Source organism: Sciurus carolinensis, chromosome X (genome assembly GCF_902686445.1).
Source record: "Sciurus carolinensis chromosome X, mSciCar1.2, whole genome shotgun sequence".
NCBI lineage: Eukaryota > Metazoa > Chordata > Mammalia > Rodentia > Sciuridae > Sciurus > Sciurus carolinensis.
In genome coordinates this window covers 85378333-85392690 of record NC_062232.1, presented here as the reverse complement: position 1 = coordinate 85392690, position 14358 = coordinate 85378333, and the positions used below count along the sequence as shown (strand labels likewise).

The 14358-nt window shown below is 39.3% G+C and overlaps 1 protein-coding gene across 2 annotated transcripts; it reads right to left on the bottom strand.

Annotated features, from left to right (window-relative positions):
• Positions 1-7569: 7569 nt before the first annotated feature.
• LOC124972235 (transcription elongation factor A protein-like 3) lies at positions 7570-9554 on the bottom strand. 2 transcript variants are annotated; one of them, XM_047536500.1, is made up of 3 exons: positions 9403-9554; positions 8784-8853; positions 7570-8417 (listed from the first exon to the last, which is right to left on the bottom strand). In XM_047536500.1, exon 3 carries the CDS (start codon positions 8396-8398, stop codon positions 7793-7795), a length of 606 nt encoding a protein of 201 aa, XP_047392456.1. In that variant the 5' UTR covers positions 8399-8417; positions 8784-8853; positions 9403-9554; the 3' UTR covers positions 7570-7792. The 2 variants fall into 2 exon arrangements, with proteins under 2 accessions (XP_047392456.1, XP_047392457.1); XM_047536501.1 differs by having other exon boundaries at positions 9355-9549.
• Between the last annotated feature and the right edge of the window lie 4804 nt (positions 9555-14358).

Here is a 14358-nt window from a genome sequence, read left to right as displayed (position 1 = left end):
TATTGGTAACTCAATTTGCTAGTAATTTCTTGAGGATTTTTTTGGTATCTATATTCATAAATGATATTGAGCTATAGTCTTCTTCTTATGCATAGACCTGTATTGATATCAGAGTGCCACAGGTCTCATATAATTCATTGGGGATTATTCCTTCCTCTGGGGCTGGCCTTTTCTTAGTTGGATTTTTAAAATTACTAATTCAATCTCTTTACTTGTTATTGGTCTACCCAAAAGTTCTATTTCTTCTTGTGTCACTTTTGGTCATTTGTTCCTAGAAATTTGTTCATTCCATCTAGGCTATCTGATTCATTGTTATATAATTGTTAGTAATATGCTCCTACAGTCCTTTCTCTTTCTGTAAGTTTGATTGTGATGTCTCCTTTTTCAGTCCTGATTTTATTAACTTGAATCTTCTCATATTTTTCCCTATATTTCTTGGTCAATGCAGTTAATGACTCATTATTTCATTGACCTTTTCAAAGAACAAAATGTTGGCTTCATTATTTTTCTCTATTGTTTTGGTATTCTTAATTTCATTAATTTCCACTCTCATCTCTTTTATTTCCTTTCTTCTATATGCTTTGATTTTAGTTTCCTATTCTTTTCATAGTTTTTAAAGATGGAATATCAGATTATTAAACAAATTCCTTATTTTTAATATATGGGTATCTCCAGCTATGAATTTTCCTCTAAAGTCTGTTTTAGTTACATCCGGTAAACTTTGGTATGTTTTCATTTTCTTTGAGCTCAAATTATTATTTAATTTCTCCTCTGTTTATTCTTTGACCCATTGGTTATTTAGAAGTGTTTTTATTTCCACATATTCTCAAATTTCCCAGTTTTCCTTATGTTATTGATTTCTAATTTCATGCCATTTTAGTCATAGAACATATTTTCTATTAATTCCATCCTCTTAAAAATTTTAAGACCTATTTCATGGTTTAACATAGTTACTGGGAAAAACAGAACAAACTAAACCTGAAAGAAGTAATAAAGATTAGAACATTAATAAGTGAGAAAAGAAAAACAACACAGACAATGAAACCAAATTGGTTCTTTAAAAACCAATAAAATCTATCAACTGTTAGCTTACATTCATCGAGAAAAAGCAGTGGGTTGGGGATATAGCTCAGTGGTAGAGCTTTTACCTTGTGGATGTGAGGCCCTGGGTTTGATCTCCAGCACCTAAAAAAATGACAAGGAAAGAAAGAAAGAAAGAGAGCGAGAGAGAGAGAAAAGAAAGAAAGAAAGGAAAGGAAGAAAGAAAGAAAGAAAGAAAGAAAGAAAGAAAGAAAGACAAGACACGAAAGAAAGAAAGAAAGAAAGAAAGAAAGAAAAGAAAAGAAAAGAAAGAAAGACCCGCATGAACAAAGTCAAGAATGAAATTGGGTAATAACTACTGACTTTACAGAGATGAAGATTACTATAATGGAATACTGTGAACAACCATATGTCAACAAATTAGATGACCTAGATGAAATAGACATTTTATAAAAAATAGTGTCTTGGAACTAACTCAGGAATAATTAGAAAATATGAATAGATCTACATTATGGTTGACATCTGGAATGTCCATAAAAGCTCATGTGTTGGAAGCATGGTCTCCAATATAGCATGTTTCAGAGGTGGGGCTTTTAGGCAATGATTAGGCCTCTGACTTCATCAGAGGATTAATCCTTTTGCTGAATTAATCTATTAATAGCTGAATGGACTACTGGGAGTTAGGACCTAGTTGGAGGAAGTAGGTCACTGAGGACTTGCCCTGTAAGGGTTTATCTAGTCCCCAGTCCCTTCACCTCTTTTTCCTTCCTACCTGCCATGAACTGAACAGCTTTCCCTTTCCACTGTCATGTTGTTTCTGCCTTGCAGACAATCATCTATGAACAGAGACTGCTGAAACTATAAGCCAAAATGAAACTTTTACTCCTCTAGTTGTTCTTATCAGATATTTTGATCACAGTGAAGAAAAACTGATTAACACAACCTGTAACAATTGAAGAGAGATTGAAATAGTAATCAAAAATTCCCACAAAGAAATTTCCATGCCCAGATAACCTCATTTATTCTTGAAAACTTTAAAAAATAACTATCCTTCCAAGCTCTTATAAAAATAGTTGGAGAGAATACTTCCTAATTTATTTTATGACGTGTTTGTTATCCCAACACTAAACCGGGTAAAACCATATAAAAAAAATAGATCCATAACCCTTACGAATATAGACTAAAAAATTCCTCAACAAAATGCTAAAAAACCCCCACTATATATGGTGATTAATCCAGCATCATACATAAAGGACCAAATGAAATTCATCTTAGGAATGATAAAATGAAATTCATCCTAGGAATGTAAGTGTACTTCAACACCTGAAAATCAATTAATATAAAATGTCATATTGTAAAAAAAGGGAAAATCACATGATCATATACCAGCTGCAGAATATATGCTTGTCAAAATGAAAACTTCTTCAAGCTGATAAAGTATACAAGTATAAGCTATAGATTACAATATGCCTCATGGTTAAAGAATTATTACTGTTTTTTTTAACCTAAAATCCGGAACAACACGAGAATATTTAATCTTCATATTTTAGTCAATATTATACTGGAGATTTTATCCTGTGCAATTAGGCAAGAAAAAGAAGTATAAGTCATTTAGATGGAATGAAGAAATACATTTTTCTCCATTCACAGATAAAACAATCTTCCTTTTTAAAAAATGGTGCTAGTGGGCTGGGGATATAGCTCAGTTGGTAGAGTGTTTGCCTCGCAAGCACAAGGCCCTGGGTTCAAATCCGCAGCACTGCCAAAAAAAAATGGTGCTAGGGAACAAACCTGGGGCCTCAGACATAGTAGGCAAGAACTCTACCACTGGGCTACATCTCCAGCCCAATAAAATGATCTTGTATATAGTATTTCTAAGGTATCTATACATCAAAAGGGTTTCTCATACAAATAAATGAGTTCACTAAGGTCGCAGAATATAATATCAATATATAAAATGAATTATATTTCTTTTTTTCTTTTTCAGTATTAGGAATTGAGCCCAGGAGTGTTCTACCACTGAACTACATCCCGACCTTTTTTACTTTTATTTATTTTGAGACAGGATCTCACTAAGTTGCCCAGGCTGTCCTTGAACTTGTTATCCTCTTGCCTCAGTTTCCCAAGTAGCTGGAATTATAGGCATGTACCACTGCACTTGCTATATGAATCACATTCCTATACATGATCAATGAATTAACTGAAAATGAAATAAATTATTTCATTTACATAGCATCAAAAAGAATAAAATAGACTTTAGGTATAGCTCAATGGTAGAGTGCTTGCCTAGCATGTGCAAGGCCCCATGTTTAACCCCCAGTACTATAACAAAACAAAACAAAAAGAAAAAAAAACCACTTACGAATAAATTTAACTGAAGAAGTACATTAATTATATACTGAAAACTAAAAAGAAATTGAAGAAATTAAAGACCTAAATATATGTTAAGACATACATGTTTGTCTATTAGAAGACAATATTGTTAAAGTTGCAATGATCCCCAAACTGACCTATAGATTCACAGCAAGCTCTTTCAAAGTTTCAGCTGACTTCTTTGCAAAAATTGACAAGTTTATCCCCAAATTCATGTGAACATGAAAGGTACCCAAAATAGGCAAAACAATTTTGAAAAAGGAGAAGAAATTTGGGGACCTCACATTTCTCTTTTTCTAAACTTCCTGCAAAAGTTATAGTAATCAAGGCAGTGTGTTACTGGCAGAAGACAGACATATAGATAAGCAAAACAATTGAGAATATAGAACTAAACCCTCACGTTTATTGTCAGTGTACTTTTGAGAAATGTTCCAAAATCATTCAATAACAGTTTTTCAAGAAAAGGTACAACTGGGATTGGGGATATAGCTCAGTTGGTAGAGTGTTTGCCTCACATGCACAAGATCCTGGGTTCAATTCCCAGCACCATAAAAAAAAGGTACAACTGGATATCTATGTTCAAAAGAATGAGCCCCTGTCTCACATCATATGAAAACTCAAAATGAATTGTATACTTAAGTGTAAGAACCATAACTATAAAAATCAGAAGAAAACATAGGAGTAAATATTCACAACCATAGTCAATGTTTCCTTAAATATGCCATCAAAAGCACAGGAGAAGGGGCTGGGGTTGTAGCTCAGTGATAGAGGGCTTGCCTAGTATGTGTGAGGCACTGGCTTCGGTCCTCAGCACCACATGAAAATAAATAAATAAAATAAGGGTATTTACATCTACAACTAAAAATATTTTTTAAAAAAGCATAAGTGAAGAAAGATAAAACAGATAAATTGAACTTAGTTAAAAAAAAAACACATTTGTACTTCAAAGCACATCATCCAAAGATTTAAAAGACAATTCACATAATGGGAGAAAACATTTACATGATAAGGAATTGACCCTAGAATATATAAAGGTCTTTTACAAGTGAACAGTAAAAGAAATAATAAACTCAATTTAAACATGGGCAAATAGTTTACTTATACAATTCACCAAAGAAGATATACAAATGGTCCCCATGCCAGTGAAAAGATGTTGAAATTGTTAGCAATTATGGGAATGCAAATCAGAACACAGGAGGATCCACACCCATTAGAATAGATAAAATAAAGGTAGAAAATAGCAAATTTGGGGAGAATATAAAGAAATTGTAACCCTCATATGTTGTTGGTGTGGGTGCAAAATGATAAATTCCCCTTCGAAAATAGTTTGGCAGTTTTTCAAAATATTAAGCATATAATTACCACATGATCCAGCAATTCTACTCCTAAGTATATCCTCCAAAGAACTGAAAACAGTGCTCAAACAAAAACTTTTATATACAAATGTCCACAGTAACATTATCTATAATAGTCAACGGTGAAAAGAAATGTAGTGACCAATTAAATGAATTTTAAAAATATGGTTTAACATTTCATTGAATATTATTAGATGGTAAAATAGTAATGGAGTAGTAATGCATTCTACAACACAGATGAACTTTCAAAATACAAGCTATGTTAAATGAACTAGTCCCAAAGCCCACATATTGAGCCTGGGGAAGTGGCACACACCTGTAATTCCAGCCACTCTGAAAGCTGAGGCAGGAGATCGCAAATTCAGGGCCAGCCTCAGCAACTTAACAAGACTCTTGTTTCAATGTAAGAAGCAAAAGGGGCTGGAAATGTGACTCAGTGGTAGAATGCCCCCAGGCTTCAAGTCCCAATACCCCCACCAAAACCCACATAGTATATGATTACATTTATATGAAGTGTCAGTAATATTCAACCATAGAGAAAGAAGTCAAATTAGTGGTTGCCAGAAAGTTGAGGTGAGAGATGGAGAAAAGAGGGGAATGCATAATGTCTATTAATGTATAAAGGGTTACTTTTTTGGATGATGAGAATGTTATAAAATTAGATAGTGGGTATGGATGCACAACTCTGTGGATATACTAAATGCCACTGAATTGATTTTATGGTATGTGAATTATATCTCAATAAAACTGGTATTGTGTCTCAATAAAACCGGTAAAAAGTGCAATAGTTTCCATTTAACAACCAACTATTGCCTCTCTATGGTGGAAGAAGTTCACTGTTATCAACCTTCCCTCTGGAAATGCTACCATATCTGAGACTCATCACTGGTTTCTGCTTTTAACAGATTCTAAACTTGGTTGTAAGAGTAGTCAGATCAGGTTGGCGAGGGAAGTAAATATTGTTGACTTCTTTCATAGCACTATTCTTACTTCCTATGGTCACTTTATGCGTGGGCCCATTGAACAAACCCTGGCATAGTGGGATGTGGGAAGAGGCTGACAGATATCTAAGGAGATGGTCATTTTTTTTCCTTCCCAGTTATGGAGTTTGCTCTGCAGTGAATGCCCTCAGTGGACACATTCATTATGTGAATAAGCAGATATGGCTATTTAGAGGGGTATGTGGCCTGCTAGCATTTAGTATCTCAAGACCCTCCCAATGAGTTAAAACAAATAGAATCTTGGTCAGGACATTAAACCATGAGGGAGATTTCCCAGGACCCTGTCCTTTACCACCATTCAGATAGCTTCTGTGTGCTAGTACCTGAACAGTGCAGGGAGGATGAGCCGGGTCTCTTTCACAGTGCTTCTTCAGAGCAGACTCCACTGACAAGTAATTCTTTCCAAAGAGTCTAGGAAAACAGATTAGCATAGGGTTCTCTCCCTCCTGCACCCTGGACTCTAAATCTTTGTTACTCCAGGATTGGATGGGCAAGACTTGTCCTTGAAAAAGTAATTGGAATAACCTTTAAAAAATTAGAGCACAAGCCTGGCTCAACTATTTTGCAAGCTGAGCACAGAGAGATAACTTTGAATTTTATTTCTGATAAATTTTAGTAACATTTGATTGAAAAATTCCAAGGCGTGACATAGTGTTCTGTTAAGGAAACACATGTTACCAAAGGTTGAGTATCTCTCAACAGAAATGCTCAGGGTCAAAAATATTTCAGAATTCAAAGTTTTTTGGATTTTGGAATATTTGCATAGGCTTTACCTGATGAGCATCCCTAATTCAAAAGTCTGAAATGCAAAATGCTCCAAAATCTGCAATTGTGAGAGGGCCTTTTCAAATACTATTTTAGGGGTCAAATAGGGGATTTAGCTCTTTGGGGACTGTAGGGAATCAGTTGGGCTTTGTCACCATAAGGACTCCATTATACAAGTGGTTGTCAGGAGGGAGTACTGTTATAGGTCATAGTATGACAGGACTGCCTGACAGATATGGTTGTATCCAGAGAAGAGTAACATGTCTTCCCAGCTCTTGGAGTTCTTCCTGGGCATGGGTAAGAACTACCTTCAGCTCCTGCTTCAGTGTATGACTAGGTCCAGGGTCCTCCTACTGCAAAGGAGCTAGCTCAACACAGATCACATATTTAGCATGCCATCTGATGCACTGTGCAGTCCTGTGAGGCAAGTAATTATCCCCATTTCACAGATGAAAAAACTAACCCTTATAGCAAGAATAACCGTGTCGTAAGTGCCAGGCTGATTCCTTTTAGTTATGAGTCCCAGAGCTATTGTTCATTTTACTTGCTTTAATTTTAAGAGCAGGAATTAAAAAAAAAACTTCATTGCCTTCATGAGTTTCTTCAAAAATTCGGTTGCTTATCACATATTGCTTTCTGGTTTTAGTTTTTAAAATTATTATTATGGAAAACATAGTCCATATAGGTTAGGAAAAAGTAAAGATGAGTAAACAAAAAGAAAGAAAAGAAAAAAGGAAAAGCACCACACACTGGGGAGCCATAAGATGGTAGAGGACCCAGGAGAAGGGGCAACAGTGCCCACTGACTTGGTACCACCTAGGGAAGACCCACTTTGGGCTCACTAGCAAAGTAATGACATGAAGGTACCTAATCCTCAGGTGGTAAGAATAATTTCTGAGTATAGGTAAGATCTATTCTTGGTCACCTTGTAGGTCACTATTGCCTACTTTTTAGTGTACACACAGAGTTTTCTCTGAACACAAATGCATTAAGCAAACATATTTACAAAAATGGACTGACACTGTATATGTGATTTTGCAAACTTTTTATTGTTATTATACAATGTACATGCACATGGGTGAAAATCCTGTACTAAAAGAGCGCTGTAGTTGGGTCAAAAGGCTGCTGGTAACAAGAGTGACACCTAAAGCAAAATATCAGCTTAAGGTTAAAGCACAGGGCCTGGCAGGTATCTACCAGGGAAAGCAGGGCCGGCAATATTCTCATCAGAGAAGTCTGAATCCATGGCCAAAGGCATTAAAGGTAGGGAATGTCGTGTAAGCCCCTTTGGCCCCTACCTCCGCCCCTCACTCCCCTGACACCCCTTTGGCCCCTTGGGGCGAACGCATCCTGAGCATCTCTTTGCATCCAGTGAAAACTACCCATTTTCTGTTGTTTTTTCCTTAGCTCTTCCTGAGCCCTTGACACATCTGCACATTCTCTCATCATCTCCTCACTGCTCAGATGCCTGTCCTGTAAGTCCTCCTGAGAGTCCTTGGGGGAATCGTCGGTGCCCCTGTCCGTTTTTCTTTTTGCTTTCCGGGGCACATAATCTTCAGCCGGGCGCTTTTCGGCGGCCCGAGGCTCGCTGGCTGGCTTTGCCTGGGATTCTGGCTTGCCCTCACCTGGTGGCTTGCTCTGACCTTCCGACTTGCCCTGCTTTTCTGCCTTGCCCCCATCTTTCGGTTGTCCCTCCTCATCTGGCTCTCCCTCATCCTCTAGCTTGCCCTCCCTTGCTGGCTTCCCCTCCTCGTCTGGCTTTTCTTCTTCGTCTGACTTTCCTTCATCTTCAGGCTCTACTGCGTCTTCTGGCTTTCCCTCGTTTTCCAGTTTTCCTTCATTTTCGCGGTAGGGCTTTTCCATGTCGAGATTTCCCCTCTTCCTGTCGTGGGGGGTAGGGATGGAGAGAAGAGCAGACAAAAAGGAGACATGGGAGACAGAAGGCCTGGGGTGTAACGCAGGTGTACAGGGTATTGAATCTCACCCTTGTGAGGGTTCCCCTAAGCTGACCCGGGCCTCCAAGAGTGCCTCTGCAGGGCCCGTACCCCACATGCCTCCCCCACGGCGAGCCAACCATTCCCTGGCAGACCCTGCCACCTTCTCCATGCCGCTTCAGCGTGGCAAGGTGCGTGTATTCCAAGTGGCGGGGGCGGGCGGTGGGGCCCCACAGGCTGCCCGGGTCATGTCCTCTGCACTCTCACCCCTTCTGGGTCCCTGTCCATGCTCCCTCCCCACCACCTCCACAGACCTGCAGGGATCCTGAGCGGGTAGCTCCTCTCTTCAGGCCTCTCAGCGATGGGAACAACGGACGCGCAGACCTGCAGACAGACAGGACGCGGGGGCGGGGGCGGTGCTCTCAGGACTTGACAGGGACAGGAGTCTCTTTCCAGAATCCAGGCCCATCTCATTCAACCTTTTCCTCTGCTATCCCCTCCCGCACCCCAGCCGCCATTTCTTTTCAGGCCATGGGCACTAAACCAGGATGCTTTCCACACTACGTTTGGGTCTGTTTGCGCCCCTCCCTAGAGGCGACCGGCCCAACCCATTCCCCTTTCGCCCAGGTCATTTAATTTGTTTTCATAGGTGCAGAGTGTGAGGGGGTTATCCCCAGAATGCGTCTACGTTTCACTGCCGCACTGCGGGGGCGCCCCCCCACCATGGTTTACTCTAAAATGGTTGGAGCAATGGGGGTCCAGAAAGCAGCCGGGGCACTGCGGGGACCCTCCTTCCCCCACTGCTCCGCATCCCCCTTCTCACCAATCTGGATGATCCTTTCCCCAGCCCCCTGCCCACTGCTGCGGGATCGTGCTGCCACCCACCTCCACCCCTGTCCCGGGTCCGCTGGCAGTGCCCGCCTGCTTACTGACCTGCGAGGACCCGGGACAGGCCTGCGCCTCCTCGGGCTCGCAGAAGCCCGCTCGCTGCTCACCCGCCGCCCAGCGCAGCTCAGTGAGCTGGTTCCGCGCGGGCGCCGGGACCGGACCGCAGGGCTGGCGGGCGGGCGCGGGGGCTGGTGCCCACGTCGGCGCCCGGTTGGTCACGTGAACGTCGCGTCACCCGAGCTCGCCCCCCCTCCTGCCTGACCCACCTCACCACCCCCCCATCCCTGAGGGGCTGAAAAGATGCGGACAGTGGGGAATGTATGTGGCAAATGAGGTGGGGGAGTCACCAAGAAGAAGAGGAGGGGAGACTTCTTGACTCCAGGTGCTTTACCTGGTGCATCTCACCGTATAGTCGCACAGCATACCACTCAGATACCCATTAGAGGTGTGACAACTGATCAGAGAGAAAATCAGATTTTGCTAAGACCGTTCAGCTCTTGTACCCCAACATCTAGCTTTCAAAACCAGCTCTTCCTGATTCTGGAGCCCGGTGGTTTCCACTGGAAAGCTGAGCTGCCATCCTGAAGGGTGGCATTCCCTAGGGTTCTGTCCTGGGCCTTCTTTCTCCTCAAGTTCTTTCTGGCTGGGTGTTCTCATTCGTTTGCCTCTAAAAACTGAACTCTCAAATTTGCATCTCCATATTCCCTCCCCAAACCTCAGACCTATTTTGCTTTCCCACCAAAAATAATAGTGTTTACTGATACCTTTCCAACATATCATATGATATACTTTTAAATCTTCACTAATATAGTTGAGAAGTACTATTTCAATGGCTTTTCCTTTTGCCTTTCTCTGTGGTTAAGGACAATTTAAATATCTTTCTGTGTGCATTGTTTGTTTATGTCTTATTCACTTTTTTCTAGTGGGTTGTTGGTCCATCTCCCCTTGTTTTTCAAGTGTTCTTTATACATTAATTTTATTAAGCCATTACCTGTTGTATATGTTGCAAATATTGTCTTCCAGTTTGTCAGCTGTTTTTTGGCTTTGTTTATGGCATTTTCTGCCATGCATTTAGAAATGTAGTCAAATATATCAAGCTTTTCTTACCTCTACACTTTCATTCATAGTTAAGAAATCTTTTCCTACTTATGGTCAGAGAAGTATTAACCCATGTTTTCTTCTATTATGCATATGGCTTTATATTTAGAGTTTATACTTGTGTATGGTATGAGGTATGGATCTCCACTCTACAAGACAAATGTTCTTTTTCTAATTAGTTTCTCAGTCGTTTGCAGCATCATTTATTTAAAAGTCCATCTTTGCCCCTGTGGTTTGAGATGCTACCTTTATTCCATGCTAAATTTCCATACGTATTTGGGAAGCTTTCTAGGCTTTTTATTCTATTGCATTGGTGTATTTGATACTTATACTACCACTTTGAATTACAGATGATTGAATTAAGTTCATACATCGAACAGACCTACTATGCCTAGTAATTTTTCTTTTTTCAGTTTTTTCCTATATGTTCTTGCATTTTTATTTTTCCATCTGAACTTTAGTGTCAACTTGATTCAGATCCATTTTAAATAACTATTAGATATATCCACTCATATATCCCTGGAATACCTGAAATTCAATGTCCCCAAGTGATTTCATCATTTTTCCTTTCTTTTCTTCGCACACAAACTCCCTCTCTTGTTTCCTTTATCTTAATTGATGGTCTGAGGAGCCACACAGTTACCCTTGCTAAAGTCTAGGAATCATCCCTGATTTCCTTTTTCTCCCTGGGACCAAGTACAGTCACATTACTTAATAATGGGCATAAATTCTGATAGTTGCATCAGTCGGCAATTTTGGCACTGTGCAAACATCATAAAGGTATTTACATAAAATAGGATAACTACAGTGTCATTAGGTGATATAATTTTTATGGGATCACTATTATATATGAAGTCCACCATTGACCAAAATATCATTATGTAGCACATAATTATACTCTTAGAAATCCTTTTAGTTCTCCCCCATTTCTACTCTTGCTACCCACTTTCAGGCAACCAACTCCTCTCTCTTGGTCCATAGTGGCAGGTCCCTTTCTGGTTTTAGTACTTAAGTCTTGCTCTCCTCTAATATATTCATTTTTCTAATTTTTTTTTGGTGCTGGGGATTGAACTCAGGGCCTTGTACATGTGAGACAAACACTCTACCAACTGAGCTATATCCCTAGCCCCTAAAATATTGTATGTCATATTGTCTCCATTCCTTTTTCTGTTACATCTTTATTACAGCTCTTGAAGCAACTGTTAGTAACATTGTCTCTCATTCAGAAACTATTCCATGAGTCAGGTTAAAAAGGGTTTCTTTTTTTTTCACATAAGGGAGTTTATTAAGCAAACAGTGTCTCCCTGCAGGGTAAGAGAGAAAATGAGAGGAAACAAAAGGAAAAGAGAAAGGGTGCACGCAAGAAACAGTGGGAAAGCAAGGAGGAGAAAGAAAGTGAGTCGGGGGAGAGAAAGTAAGAGAGCCAAAAACGGTTTCTGTCTTAGCTTGATTATATTCAAATCAACTTTTAGTCATTATTGAAGAGCTAAAATAATTTTTAAATTTTGTTGAGATAATTGACAAGAAATGTGTCCTTTGAATATTTAGGAAGCCAGATTCCCAGATGGGATGATTCAGTCTTACAAAGCTGTAAATTCTATCTACCCATCTTAACACACAAGAGCTTCTAATAATAAATAATTAAAATACTGTGGCACGGGTCCAAAAACCAATTTAGTGGAAGATAGGAATGCTCTTCTACACACCTAGGTTTTAATGGGCTTTTAATATGTAGATAAGGTATATATATTTCGATATAGTGCCAAAAAGCTGGCCTATTCTGTACATTGATGTTTTGCTCTAACTAAATTCAAGTGAACTTCATAACCCAGGACACTAAAACCAAGGAGATAATTCATCTTTGTTATCTTTCTCATCAAAAGGTGTTGTTGTTATTTTATATGCATCACATCATGTGGTTACCATATAACATACACTTTGATAGCCAGTATCATTATTTACTATAGAGATCAAGAAATAAAATATCAGCTTTGCCACTTAGTGGTTGTGTGAACTTGGAAAAGTTAGTTTCCTTATCTATAAAATTGGAATAACATTATCTGCATCAGAGGATTATTGTGAATTCTAAACAAAAATGCTTATAAATGTGTTCAACATATAGTACTTCTTCAAAAAATGTTAGTTGCTTCCAACTTCATTTCACTCTCCCATTAAAGATAAAATTTTGAAAACTACCCCATTCACAATAGCATCAAAAAAAATAAAATACTTGGGAATCAATCTCACAAAAGAGGTGAAAGACCTCTACAATGAGAACTATAGAACACTAAAGAAAGAAATTAAAGAAAACCTTAGAAGATGGAAAGATCTCCCATGTTCTTGGATAGGCAGAATTAATATTGTCAAAATGGCCATACTACCAAAAGTGCTATACAGATTCAATGCAATTCCAATTAAAATCCCAATGATGTACCTTACAGAAATAGAGCAAGCAATTATGAAATTCATCTGGAAGAATAAAAAACCCAGAATAGCTAAAGCAATCCTCAGTAGAAAGAGTGAAGCAGGGGGTATCGCAATACCAGATCTTCAACTCTACTACAAAGCAATAGTAACAAAAACAGCATGGTATTGGTACCAAAATAGACAGGTAGATCAATGATACAGAATAGAGGACACGGACACAAACCCAAATAAATACAATTTTCTTATACTAGACAAAGGGGCCAAAAATATGCAATGGAGAAAAGATAGCCTCTTCAACAAATGGTGCTGGGAAAACTGGAAAACCGTATGCATCAGAATGAAATTAAACCCCTATCTCTCACCCTACACAAAACTCAACTCAAAATGGATCAAGGACCTCGGAATCAGACCAGAGACCCTGCATCTTATAGAAGAAAAAGTAGGTCCAAACCTTCAACTTGTTGGCTTAGGATCAGACTTCCTTAACAGGACTCCCATAGCACAAGAAATAAAAGCAAGAATCAACAACTGGGATAGATTCAAACTAAAAAGCTTTCTCTCAGCAAAGGAAACTATCAGTAATGTGAAGAGAGAGCCTACAGAGTGGGAGAATATCTTTGCCACTCATACTTCAGATAGAGCGCTAATTTCCAGAATCTATAAAGAACTCAAAAAACTCTACACCAAGAATACAAATAATCCAATCAACAAATGGGCTAAGGAAATGAACAGACACTTCACAGAAGAAGATCTACAAGCAATCAACAGATATATGAAAAAATGTTCAACATCTCTAGTAATAAGAGAAATGCAAATCAAAACTACCCTAATATTCCCTCTCACCCCAATCAGAATGGCGATTATCAAGAACACAAGCAACAACAGGTGTTGGCGAGGAGGTGGTGAAAAAGGTACACTCATACATTGCTGGTGGGATTGCAAATTAGTGAAGCCACTCTGGAAAGCAGTATGGAGTTCCTCAGAAAACTTGGAATGGAACCACCATTTGACCCAGCTATCCCACTCCTTGGTGTATAACCAAAGGACTTAAAATCAGCATACTACAGAGATACAGCTACATCAATGTTCATTGCTGCTCAATTCACCATAGCCAGATTGTGGAACCAACCTAGATGCCCTTCAGTTGATGAATGGATAAAGAAACTGTGGCATATATATACAATGGAATATTACTGCGCCATGAAAGCAGTTTGCGCCATTTGTAGGCAAATGGATGAAATTGGAGAATATCATGCTAAGTGAGATAAGCCAATCTCAAAAAACTAAAGGACGAATGATCTCGCTAATAAGTGGATGAGGACATATAATGGGGGGTGGGAGGGGTTAGCGTTAGGGTTAGGGTTAAGTTTAGGGTTAGGGATAAGGAGGGTGGTAAGAATGGAGGAAGGAAGGACTGTATAGAGGGAAAAGAGGGGTGGGAGGGGTTGGAGGGGTTGGGGGGAAGGGAAAAAATAA